This window comes from Maylandia zebra, linkage group LG18 (assembly GCF_041146795.1).
Source record: "Maylandia zebra isolate NMK-2024a linkage group LG18, Mzebra_GT3a, whole genome shotgun sequence".
Taxonomy (NCBI): Eukaryota; Metazoa; Chordata; class Actinopteri; order Cichliformes; family Cichlidae; genus Maylandia; species Maylandia zebra.
Window position 1 is genome coordinate 32,764,409 of NC_135184.1, and position 13,795 is coordinate 32,778,203.

Below are 13,795 nucleotides of genomic sequence, written 5' to 3' on the forward strand. Positions count from 1 at the left end.
TAATGTGCCTTATAATCCCGTGCACCTTATGGTCCGAAAAATACATACTGCACACTGCAGTTTAATGTTGCAAAGCACCTCTTTTTAACTTCAGTGGATATTATACATGGTTATGCTCAGGATATGTCAGCCCATTTCTACTGGAAATGCCTTTTGGTTAAACTTTCAGCAAGGAATTTGCATTTGCACTGTTACATTTTTATAAAGCTTTAATGTACATAAAAACCAGCTTCTTGTTTAAGTGAAAATAAATGGAAGGTTGTCTTTTTGCGCTAGTAATGTTGTGGAGTTGTATTTTGTCTCGCATCAATTATATCGTCGGTTATATCGTTATCGCAAATTTTCAAATATATATCGTGATAAATATTTTTGGCCATATCGCCCTGCTCTAACTGTAACCCAGAAACAGCAAAAAAATCACTACATAAATGTATTTCTTAATGCCTTCGGGGATTAAAGTCTATTCTATCAAACTGTTCCCTTTTCCTAAATGATCTTTCTGAGTTTCTGTCATTGATTCTGCCTGGATGTGACAGTTCCTCAATACTTGCTAATTTTAAGGATCCGTTATGGTTTCCCTGACATTTTTGCCTCACTGTTCTTCAGCTCAGTTAATTCCTTCATCTTAGACTGTTGTCTGACTTAGACTGTAACTTACACTATCCCTCTCCCAAATTAAAGTCACATTTCCTAACTTTAGACATTCAGAATGTGGCAAGGCGCTGTATCTACTTTTTGACAGAATTTGAAATACACATCTGGTCCTTGTGACCCTCATTACCCCACAGTCTGGGATGTGGGACCACTTCTCATGTTTGCCTAGGCTTCATTGTATATTTGCTGTTGTTCATTTCGATTCCATTTTCAGACTTACTTTAGTCTTTGCAAAATAAGTGCATCCATGAATCATTCAGGCATTAAAAAGGCACCTAACTCAAGATAAACCACTTGTGTCTATGCATAACAGACAATTCAGCACAGAAACTATTTTGAATTGTGTCTTTGTTGCTAGTGGCGTGTCACAAAAACAAATGATGTTTTCCCCTTTCGTCAGCTGAATCTTGAAAAATGCCGAAGGTAATACAGTTTGACGGGAAGAAAATAGTATTTTTTTCCACCAACAAAATTAGGAAACTGGACAATTAAACAGAAAAAGAGGTGCCAGGCCTAAAGACAATATACAGCAGATGACCAGTATCTGAAAATACAGCAAAGACCTGACACAGGACCTGAGAGATGTATCTGGCCCTTCAGTTGACCCACATACAAGTCACTGAAGCTTCTTCGGAAGTGGTCACAATGGCTGTCAAGAAGCCATTCTTAAGCGACTGAAAAAAAGTCTAGGGAACACCAAATTACACACTGGAAATCAGTGTCAGCTGGTCCTGTTGAGTGATAAATCCAAATTTGTGGTTCAAGTCATCAATGTGCACGGAGCAGGTCAATACAGATTTACAACCGTAAGTATCAATCTGTAAAATACAGTGGAGGTGCTGTCGTGCATTTTAGCCTGTCCAAACTGATGGAATTATGAAAACAGAAAAGTATTTCTCCATCATGAAATACCGTCTGAAAAGTTTGTGGCAATGGTTTCATTTATCAGGATGACAGTGATGCCAAACACACTGAAACTGGAGTCTAGGGATAAAGCATACCCGGCTAGAAAGCCACACAATGGAACACTATCAGTCATGGATTAATGATTCTTATTATATAGTCAAGCTTGTTAGAGTTGTACAACCGTGCTCAGTCACTCACTCTGCCTATTTCCCATTTTTCTAGCAAAATATAAAGAAATGGCTTTTTCTGAAACACTTTTTCTCAGTACTCTACCGGGAGCAACAAAACAAAACAACATAAGGCAACTGGCAACTGTAACTGGTTGCAAAGAGTCTTTCTTTCATTGCCACAGCACGTAGATCCGCAGTAGCAGCAGGAGGAGTGAAGAAATTAAAAGCCAACAAGTCGCTAGTGACCAAGTACAATCCATGCTCCGTCTATGCCACAATAAAGCTCGGTGGCTGATATGTAGTTTCATGTAAATGTGTTAGCAATGTTTAAATATCTCCCTCTGCTGGTGCTGTAGCTTACTGCACTACTTACTTAAGCATGCGTGTCTGTCTAATACACACTATTACACAAGTTGCTGTGATACTGGGTTGAATCCTTCCACAGAGTTTTATTTCCTCCTGGTCTTTGCTTGGGCTTTTTGCATTCTCCAAATGTATTCTGGCAAACGTGTTAACCACTACACTATGGCACTGCTGTCTGCTACTGCATAAGCTGTCAAAATGCTACTGCACTGTCTCTCTACAAAGAGGAAGACTGTACTATCGCTGCTATTATTTACTGTCAAGACAGTTATGCAAAACTAAGAGCAAGCTTTACTGAACAATATGATTTCACCAAATCAAAAGTCAACACACACACACACACACACACACACACACACACACACACACACACACACACACACACATACTAAACAAAGCAAAGCACAGCAGAAAGTAAAAACAAATGAGGGATTATCCATGGCACAACGAAATGACACATGGGATAAAGAGCACAAAGAAAGAAATACAGACATAACAGAGCAAGCTAACATGAACAGGTGAATACAAATAAGGTAGAGCAGACAGTAATAAAGGTGAGAAAAGACAAAAACGAGTACAAAAAAGAGACAAATATATGGAAGAAGCAAACACATGGAGGGAAACATGAAACACTAGAGACAGGGGGAAGAGAACAGCAAAATATGAAAAGGAACCAAACTGAGAATTAAGAAAACACAAGTGCTATTACATTTTTATTTTATTTAATAGACTGGGAATTGTGTAGGCAAGGTTTTTTGTCTTCTCAGCAATGTAAAGTTTCCCGCATGCACTGCAAAGTCAGGTGACTGGTATTCTGCTGGATATATAAATGAATGGTTCAATATTGACCTAGCGATAGCAGTCACTACTGTCAAATATGATTAGCCTTTGTTCTGCTGTAACAGTAAGGTGATCTTCTTTGTTTAATTTTTGCTGCTGTCAATCTCCACGTTTATTCTCATCCAGTCACGTTGACATCAGTCCTCAGCAAAAGGCCTCTATGTGACTTTGGCTTAAGCACATACATTTACTCAAATCTTCAACTTCCTTTGTGTTGTCTTTAATATTAATTTAAATGTAAATTTGCTCTTACATCTAAAAATATGCTGCTCAAACTGGCCAGTAACAGTTAAAGTCCACCCATGGTGACAGTGCTGAAGCTCTGATGTGTTCCATCCATGTTGAGGCATTCATCAACTTTGCAGCAGCCTATAAGATAATTAATTTAAATGAGTACATGTACATATCCACACGAATAAAGCAGCAGTGATGCTCTTAATATGAATTATGGAGGATTCTTGTTATGTAGTTAAATTAATCCCCCTGCTGTAGTGCAAACATTGTTGCCAAGACTGTCTGGGAGGATGTTGCAACCAAAAAAACATGCATGATAAAAACACAGTACACTGGTTTTGTTATTTTAAATTTCAATTTTATTAATATTTTTTGGTGAAACTTGTAATTCAAGCATGCCTGTGTGCTTGATGTTTTTTCCCACCTCCTTCTTCCTACTTTAGGGCATAGAGATTTAATTTGTCTTCACAGAGTTTTAGTTGCGCACACTGAATAATGTTCCAGAGGACTCTGTTTCCAGCCAGCAGACATATCTGGGGGGAAAGTGTGCAGTGAATATTCCTCATTATTAAATCAGTCGTGGAAAACACTGCAGAAACAATGGTGTCATCTAAAAAGGCTGAAGTAAGAAACGCCAACATCTGTGCTGTCAGATAGTCATGGCTGCCAATAATATTTACGCTGCACATTCATATCTTGCGTGCATTGTTCAAAAAAACCCAACAATATGAAAAGCTGATGAAGCCGCTGTCATGAAAAAGTCCTTCTGCGTTTGCCACATTGACATCGCTGCCAACTGTGTTTTCATTGGCCCATTGTTTCTGAGGGATCGTCTCCAGTTTAATCAAACACCGCCTCTTGGTTGGGGATTTTTAAAGCTCTTGTCACAGAGCAACGTTAGCATGAATTTTATTTCGATTCTCACACGTCCCGCTGAGGCAGCAAATCTTTGCTGCTTTGATGGATTTTCCCCCTCACTTTTTGATTCGCAATCCGCTAACACTTGTAAGACAAGCTTCAATACATGCCCCCTAAATATAGCTAATGCCTCAGCTAAAACACTCAGCTGAAATGCACTGTGGGTATATTGTTGTGCGAGAAGAGTTTGTTTATTTTTAAGTGTTGCACCTACTGTATAATCAACCCTCATACTTAAGAGCATTAGCTTTAATAACAGTCTAATGACTGGATGTTATGAGAAGGATTATCCTCCCAGATAAAGCTGAACATTCTTCTTTTTATTTAACATTTACTTTGCACTCTTCCTCTTTGTAGAGACAAAGTCTTATGGATTGTGTTTTTCCCTCCAGTGTAGGAAAAATATGTAGCACAGAAAAACAGGAGTCATGTTGAGATTGTCTAGCTAAAGTATATGTTGTGTGTTTTCATGTATTTCTTTAGTGTTTATGTTTTTTATATTACTTGCTGCCTCATTGTTGCTTCATGTATACTTTGAAATGAATGAGCTTGGAAACAGTGTCACACAGTTCAGCCCTCAGGCTTTGAGCCTTGAGTCAACACGTAATATCTTATTTATGTGGCTTTTTTACATTATCTTTAGACACATTTATTTTCACATCCTGCTTTAAGTGAGATGTTTGTTTCACACATTTTCTCCTTCTTTTGGCTGCGTATGATGTTAGAAATGTGATACCCTTCATACGGTCAAGTCACACAGCTCACCTTGTAAGCACTGGAGACCCGCTAATTTACTGGTAAACCATTTCTTTACCAGGACAGCGAGTATAAAGTTAGCCTGAAGCGATTATGCCCGTACAGGGAGAAGAAGTAAAGCAGCTTGTTTCAGCCAACGACCAACCAAAGTCCCAGGATAAAATAACTAAGGATTATTGATTTGTGAATCATTCCCAGCTACTGAAGAATACAAGAGTAAAATCATGATGCTCGAAGTGAGCACAATAGCTCACCTTTAGATATTTACAAGTGTTGCCATCTTCACTTTTATTAAATGAGTATATATTGAGTGTATATAGACAGTAAAACAGGGTGCTGTAAAGGGTTTGTAGTACATCTTTGTATCTGATGGAGGAAATGTGCTTTGTGTTTTTGTAAAGTCAAAGTCAGAAAAAGAAAATCATAAGCTTGTGCATCCAGTTTTTTTCTCTTTTGATGCAGAGCGGTCCTGGCATTTTACATTATACTAAGTACACACCATAAAACCCATGGACAGTAGTGCTTAGGAGGACCCACTAAATCGCAGTCCTTAGCAAAAAAAACAGCAGAAAGAATTTTTTTGCTTCTAGTTGATCAGTGGTCTTAATTTGATCTTGTCAAGCTAACCAAAGTTTAGCATTATAACAGTGTGATACAAATTCAATGGTTTCTACTAAAAGCATTTTAGTTTGCTGTTATTGCTTCCAAGTGACTGGTTCCTCCTCATATAGTTCTCTCTAAAACATCTCCAAGGGTCTTAATTGTAGTGCAGTGCTATCTTAGAATCACACAAAAAGGCAAAGCGCTGAAATGTTTTTATGTATTCCTCATGTTTCCTTGGAAAAAACATGAACACAACCAGCCTTGTGCATCATGGATACACCAATAAGGTACATAATGACCACATTATGTTTTCCACAGTAGAATGACTTCAAATTGTTTAGAAATGGCCTCACAACCAGATTTTCCAGATTTATGGCTGGAACAGTTGCTTCTCTAAGATACCTGCAAACTGGCCAAAACTGTCATGTTGCATTTATGGAGGTGCTCATGCTCACTGATCAGTTCATCTAGTTCATTTGATTTGCAGCTAGTTACCCTTAAATTTGCACATATGCTGCTTCTACATTTTGGCTTAATTCGTGTTAAATAAATAGTGATGTGTGTTGTTGTTCATCTGGAGTTAGATTTACCTGATTTTAGAAATTTTAGAAACTCACCTGATACGTCTGTGTACTTTTCAAATCTTAATATCTGACAAGCACCAATAATATCAAACTGCACAACAGTAAAAATGAAAGTAGAGGCTAAAACAATAGTCAGTAGTCTCAAACTCAAACATGCACTTCTGATTGTTTAACACAGGTGACATCAGTATTTTATTCAGATCGAGTCCAGTTAAGCCAGCATGCACTCTTTTTAATGTGCTGTTTCATGGATGTGGCTAATTCAAAATGTGTCAGTTGGGGAAAAAAATAAAAACTAAACACAGTATTTTAAAGAGAAACTGGAAAACACAGTGCTCAAAGTTGCAGCTTGATTTTTATTACAAATGAGCCGACACATCAGTAGATGATAGAAGAAGAAGACGTCCAGCAGTGGGTTGATCGTGAGTTTTGGCTTTTTCCTGCCATCTCTGTGAAGCTAACTTGAGGACAAATTCCCCACCACTGGTCCAGAACTCTTTTGTATTTTTTGTGTGAATCCAACAGCGGGTTCAACATTCTTGAACCCAGACGGGGACTCTGGGACGGAGGCAGACAGCGAGCCTCAGCTGGCCTTTTACACCGACCCAAACCGCAGTCGCCGCCGGAGTCGAGGTATGAGAAATGGTAATGCCAACAGCGCGTGGGGCTCAGGGGGTAAGGAGGACTCATACACCTACAGACAGTTAATCTCGCCGTCTGATGGTATTACCATCGCCACGACGCATGACAAGTCACCTTTACAGTGCATATAGCGGATGGCTCTGGTGTTGTATGTGCTCATCAGTTTGACTCCCAAGGGAAGCACATGCTGTGTATATACATAGGTGTGTGTAGAGTGGTTGTGAGCATGTGAAACTGATCTCAGTGCATCCGAATATAATCTTGTTGACGGAAATCAAGCAAGATGATGAGATCAGAGGTCCTCAGTACAGAATATTTTGGCATTAGTTGCATCTACAACCCAAAGAACATCTTATTTTGAAATAATATTCCACACAAATATTATTTCTAAGCAGGATCCTCTGCAAATGCTGTCATAGTGAAGTGGTGCAGCATGCTTTATATGTCAGCATGCCATGTCCTTGCAACTTTGATGTACAGTAATGGGGTGTGGAAAAGAGACAGAGAAGATTTCTTTTTTCAAGTAAAAAAATGTGACACTGGCCTCAAAATAATAGCTGCTGTCGGAAGGCGTTACAAGCTGTTACGATGCCTCCAAGCCAATTATTCCCCCGTCATGTGCACAGGTGTCACAAACACAGCAAAGCCTCCAGAAGTGTAGCCAACACCTTTAATTAGACTGACCTTTAAGAATAGAACTATGTTGTTTAGATGCAGAGGATGACTCATGTGGCACGACAAAAGTTGTTTTTCATGTATAGAAAATTTTGAGAGAAGGATGTGAAGAATGAGACATTCCCCTCTTTCATATAGAAGGCAGAAATGTGCGCTGAAGAGAGGTTTTGTAAAATCTGAAAAATAACTGAAAGGGAAGTCAAAGGGGTGAAATTCTGCCCTGCATCCAGTTTCTGGGTAAGTTACTCGATTAAATAAACTAGCTTTAAACATTTTGCGATAGGTCAGCTTTCTACTTTGGCTTTTGTTTAAAGGATTGCCTTGGGCATTTTTTGAATGAAAAAGTTCTGCCAGAGTAATTTAAAAGTGACAATGGGATCTAGAGTTATTCAGCTAGTGAAAAACGAGGCACTTTAAACAAAGCCTGCGTGACTACATTCAAGGTCACTGTGATATTTTTCTGTGTGTATGTGCACGTATGCGTGGGTGTGGGGTCAGTTTTGACACTTTCTGCATTGCACTGGGGAGCAAACGAGATAAGGGGAGAGTTCTCACTTTCGGGGGAGGGGGGGCAAAGGAAAGTGGAGGAAAGAGGGAAGGTTTGAAGAACAACCTCTCTCTTTTTTCCCTCCACACATTCCAGCGTGGATGTTAAAACCCTTCGTAGGTAAACTGTATTTCTGTGCCACTGAGCCGTGCCTTGTGTCAACTTCCCAGAGGCTTGAGGGTTTGGATCCTAACGACCTTGTTATGGGTTTAGGCCCATGTTGTTGGGGTTTTTTGTCTTTGTTTGCTTGTTTGTAAAATAACTGTAAAATGACTCCCTGTGTAGCCATTGTGTGTACATGTTTGTGTGATAGTGTGCATGTACTGATGGAGGGGTTCTTGGGGAAAAGTGTGGTATCTGCTTCACAGTTCTCTACTCTTTCTTTTTCTTCCTCCCCCCCTCTCTCATTTCTTTCTAGCAGCAGGTTCCCCTCGGAGCCCCATCAATAAGACCACCCTGACTCTGATCAGTGTCATCAGCTGCGTGATTGGCCTGGTTTACTCCTCTCACCTCTCCTGCAGCCTCTCAGTCCGGGTAATCTTACATGTTCCGGAGCACCTCATTGCTGATGGTAAGGCCTTACACCAGCCACGGACTGTGGATGCAGCCTTTTCCCAAGCACATCCCCAGGGAGCGCTGAGCTTGCATTTCCTCGTCACTCTCCGGGGAGTTCGGCTCACTATATCTCGCTAACCGAGTGCCTGTGCTTTGTGGTCGAGCTGCTGATTCGCTTTGCTCTCTCGAAGACAAAGGTAAATGCCAGGTCGACCACCCTCTGCCTGGGTTTCCCATGTCGCAGCGCACAACAGATGTGCCCTCAAAGCATCGGAGCGCATCGTTGCTAGGTCGCAATGACCACCCACAGCCAAACCTCCATCGCGCTTCCCCTGGTACTTTCTGATATGTTGAACCACCTCGCTAATGAATTTCAATGTAGTACCTGCAAAAAAAAAATAGCACCACGGGAGCCAAGTGTTGGCTCCTGCTGGCTCGTTGGCATTTTTCAGCTGTCACTGAAGTGAGCTGGCAGTCCAGATATATTATAGACTCTGACTAGGCTTGCTCATCTATCATCTAGAGGTCTGATTTGATTTGAAACGCTGCTGCTTTCCGGTGGTACACGCTGGCCTGCCAGTGATATTAAAATTCCAGCGAGCCTCCTTTGAAAGGAGAGATGAAAGATGGCGAATTCGCCTGTTGAATTACAAAACTGGGATCGATTTAGGATGTTTCCATAAATGTCTCCACAGTCTCATCAGACTTGATTTGATGTCACGGTGAATCAGATGAAAATCTGGATTCCACCGCTGTGGAAAGAAGCTATTAATGCCAACAGCTGCACATGTGTCTGACTTCAAATATTGAAAGAAAAGTACCAAAATATAGAGTCACACCTTTCTCCTTGCCTTTCACGTCTGGGAAAGTAATCATCTGAAGATGTTTGTGTAGTTACGCGGGATAACAATATCTACTGCTTTTCAAGATACATAACAAAGAACAGGGCCAACTTTTTCTTCCTATCACTAACTCGGAGAGTCGGGAATAGAAAGGTGGCTGACGTTTATCATTTCAGATTGTATTTGCTGGAAATAGATTTACTTTTACCATCTGTGCCTCCTGTGAGAGGTTTCCCAATTACATCTGAAGCTATCTCAAGGAGCGATGCTGTGGCCTAGAGTCCCATCCGAGTAGTGGCTGGGGATTCATGTTACCGGTCATGCCTCTGCTGCCATTATGCTGCCATTATAGATGTTTATCCATCAGATCCTGGGCATTTGAGTCAACCTCGGGAAATTTGAAGGCAAACATCCAAAAAGTTAAGCACAAAGTACCAAGTAGTAGACCAAGAGTCTACTGCCATTCTAGCAATGAAAGTGCACATAGGCACAAATGAGTGAAATTTTCATGTAATGTTAAGTGTGCTAGCCTTTAAACATGCTACCATAGTGCACCAGAGCTAATGCGCCTGGTATTTATGAGCTCTATAATATTTTTTTTTATATAGAAGTTCCAAGGTTTTGGAGGATGGCAATCCAGCACCATCTTTCTTTGTACTTGTGATGTACTTGCACAAAGTAACGCAACATAACTGCTCTATTTAAAACGTGACCAAAGAGCTGCACACAGGCGATTCATTCTGCTCTTAAGTCTGGTGCTCACGTTAATAATTCTGGTCTCGGAGTCCGTTCAGGCCTACGTGGCTCCCTGTGAGAGTCAAACATCACGATGTGATGAATGTCTCAATTAAGATGGCTACAGTTTCTTATTTTGATAAATGAATTCTTCATTGTATATTAGACCATATATAAAGCATTTATGTTTTACACAGAAATCCATTTCATCTTTCAAAAGTGCATACATAGTTGCCAGAAAACTCAAATAGAACATAAAAAGTGTCATAAAAACAGAAACACTGCTGGTGTCTTCAAAGTTTTTCCAGGCAGTTTTATGACTCTCCACAATTAAGCTAACAGGATGAGTCCAGCCATTTGCAGTGTGTGCTCTAGTTCTAAGGGAATCATCAAAGAGGACGGCGCTAACTAGGGCACACAGAGCCTGCCAACAAGTCATTAAATATGCTTGGGTTAGCAAATGCCCAGTGCATCCCGTGTTTGCAAATGGACAGTGCTTTGGTCAGTGAGCGTTGTTGCTAATTTACGGAGATCACACAGCGGATAACTCTCAGAACCAAGTGTTCCAGAGACACCTCCTGTGTCAGGTGTCCTGGAACATGGAAGAGTGCTTTTGTTTTCCCAGGCAGTCACAAACTCAGTAGAAAACATTTTGCATACGAGCTCCCTTTAGTTTACAGCATTTGAGCTGTAAACCCCCAGAGACCTCAGTCTTTAAGTGTATTCAATGGAACTAATTGATTATACCTTTTAAGAGGGAAGTTGTGTGCTGCAGCTTTCAACCACGAGGTAATTAAAGCATAAGTAGAAAGGTTTGAAATTAAACAGCAGCAGTAACAACGGCAGTCCTCGCCTCATTATCCTGCATTATGGCAACAGAATGTTAGCCCAGTGCTCAACAGTTTTACTTCCACTGATCAGATGCACAAACTTTGAAATTTACATAGAAAACAAACAACGCGACTGTAACTCATTTACAGCTGCACTCTCTCATCTTTAACCTTTTCAGAATTACGTGTCGGCCCATAGTCGTGCCAATAATCATTATTATGCATTTATTATTACAGAGAAAGCGTTGAGCTGATGCTTTGTTTGTGTCATAACAACCACTAATAAGAAAGAGGAGCACTGCGGAGGACTTCTCAGGGTCGGGGAACATTTGTTTCACAGACAGCCATACTTTGTTAAAATAAAAGAAGGGCCAAACACTGAACAATGTAAGTGAAAGAGATGAGATGCACAGCACGGAATTATGTTAAATGTTATGAATTTGACAGCTATAACAATCGATTTACAAAAACCCTGAGACCTTGGTTCAAAAAACTGTTTTCTGGGAGAAAATGTAGACTTTTTTGTTTCAATTTGGCTTTCACTGACATAACATAATGCACTGTAAATGCTGTATTGCATCAGCATTTACTCTATACAGTTTGTAAGCAAATATAGAGTCATGAATAACTATAAATTTTTTATGGCATGAAATCACAGCAACAGTCACCTTTATGCGATTTGAAGTAGCAAAGATCTTTCTTACAATTAAACATTTCAGAATGTGTTGTTTTGGTCAAGATGCCAGTTCTGCCCTCACTGCTTCTATTTTCTCCACAGTAATAATAGAAAAAAACCAACAAAAACAGCAAGAATCAAATGTTTTTCACTGCCCACCCAGTTATAGTTATGTGGTTCAATCAGCCAAGACCATCAACCTCGTCAAGGTACATTTGGAAATCCAGCTGATCATGCCTTACACATGTTATTTGTGTGATTATGGATATTCCTCTGTTTAAATCTTTCGGAGTGTTCACAAGTTTTGCTTTTTAATTTTGCAGCTTTCATGTTTGCACTATGGCTCTTAAACTAAAAATAACAAGTAATGTCTTATAAAGCTTTCATGTTCTTTCCAGATCCACTTCATTTTAAATCTGGTATTTTTTAATCACATTTTCTTTTCAAAAAATTAAATTTGAAGGTTTCCTAATTTGTTTTTCTCTCGTAGAAACTGCCTCACTAAAAGGTGGTGCTTGCTGTCATTATATTTAGCTGAAGATATTTCACTTGTAAGGTCCAATATGTGCTGTAACCTTGTCTTTTTGCTGTTGTTGTTAAATGGTTTTAGAAATGATAGAAAATATAAAGAAATAAGTGGTAAAAAAAACATGATAAATATGATAATTTGCTTTGAAGATTTTGTTCAAAGTCAGGCTTTTTTATGTGTCCTGTTCTGTTTTTCGTTCCTTCTCATTCATCCCTGCTTTTTCGCCCTCCCCCCGTCTCCATTCCTGCCATCTTTTCGTTACCCATCAATTACCTTTGTCCTCCTCTTCAACCATCTTATCCATTTCACATTTCTTTCCTGTTCCCTTCTCTTCCGTGTCTTCCATTTCCTCTGTCCTACCCAGGGTCAAGGTTCATTTTGCTCCAGGGGAGCCAGTTGGATGCTTCAGACTGGCTCAACCCGGCCCAGATTTTGTTGTACTATCAGCAGAATGCCAGCGGGCCGTGGGTGAACGAGCTGTGTGGACGACGCCTCCTGGATCCCTGCGAGCATCAGTGTGACCCTGAGACAGGTGAGCCGAGGCCGAACTGCCAGCTCTTCTCACAGCTTTGAGTGGAAATATTAACTAGCAGTGAACTTATTGATCAGCTCTCTTCATGACTTCCATTGGACGGGAAGTCCTGAACAGAGCTGATATTAATACAGTTATAATTATGACCTGTTACATAAAATGCTGCTGCTCTTGAGATATGTCAGGCTTTACTATAAAAGCTTTCAGATTAATTAGAAGGTTGAAATGATATGAAAATCATTGTATTTTACAATTACATTCTAAAAAACAACAAAATATAGTTTATTGTTATTTTTACATTAGTTATCATCTTTCAGAATATGCCTCCAACAACATTTTGTTTAAGTCTAGTCTTCTTTTTGGTTTTTTTTCTTTGACTTACAGTAAATTTCGGCTTTTTGTAAGAAAAAAACTGTATTTGAAACGCACGGCTTTACTGGAGGCTTTTGAAGTCTGATTTAGTTTAGTTACGGAGTAATTTGCCACAATGTGAAGCTGCTTGTCGTAGCTGTATCCATTAGGCTCTGTACACTTGGTTTCTCTCCGTTGTGGCCTCCCGTCCACACTCAAGGAAAACGCAGCGTTTGCACAACGCTGTCGAAAATGAATACATTTAAAGACGCGGAAGCACCGACAGTGAAAACAGACCTTTTCAAAATTATGACACATTTTAGTCATATGATGCAGTCATGTGACCAGTTAAACCAAGATAGTGGAGGGCAGTCCTATTAAAGATTAATATCAGTCTGTAGATGCTCCAGATGGCTTTTCTTCAAATTCTTTTATTCTCACTGGCTTTTGCGACTTTGTACTTTTGTGTTACTCGCAGCATCAACTCCACCTCATTGTTAGTCCATTTAAACTCGGTGCTTTTCCTCAACATTTTGCCGGAAAGTAAGTAAGCGGCAGACATAAATGAGCAAGCCGAATCTTCTTGTGCTTCACACATGCGCAGTACTGGAACGTAAGCGTTTTCAGCCGTTTCAATGTGGACGCACAACTCTGTGAAAACGAGTAGTGTGGACGCGGAGCGTTTTCAGACGTAAATCTATCCAGGCTAGTGTGGACGCAGCCTTAATCGTCTGGTATATTTGGTGTTCCCTCTGAACAGAGTGAAATTTGTAACCGGCCATCAATTTGTTTTATTTCACAACTAAAAGCAAAATGAGCCTCCAGAAACAGAGAAAGGCAAAAGTTGCATCTG

General features: G+C 40.0%; 1 protein-coding gene across 8 annotated transcripts in view; it reads left to right on the top strand.

The window, feature by feature from the left end:
* astn1 (astrotactin 1) overlaps positions 1 to 13,795 on the top strand; it is a 494,478-nt gene that overhangs the window by 182,901 nt on the left and 297,782 nt on the right. For 2 of the 8 annotated variants that reach the window (XM_024806023.2, XM_024806025.2), the window contains exons 6-8: positions 6,554 to 6,703; positions 8,311 to 8,463; positions 12,424 to 12,591. In XM_024806023.2, coding sequence (XP_024661791.1) covers positions 6,554 to 6,703; positions 8,311 to 8,463; positions 12,424 to 12,591 — 471 coding nt within the window. The remainder of the gene's footprint in view (positions 1 to 6,553; positions 6,704 to 8,310; positions 8,464 to 12,423; positions 12,592 to 13,795) is intronic. The other 6 variants (XM_024806028.2, XM_024806030.2, XM_024806024.2 and 3 more) reach the window with 5 other exon arrangements.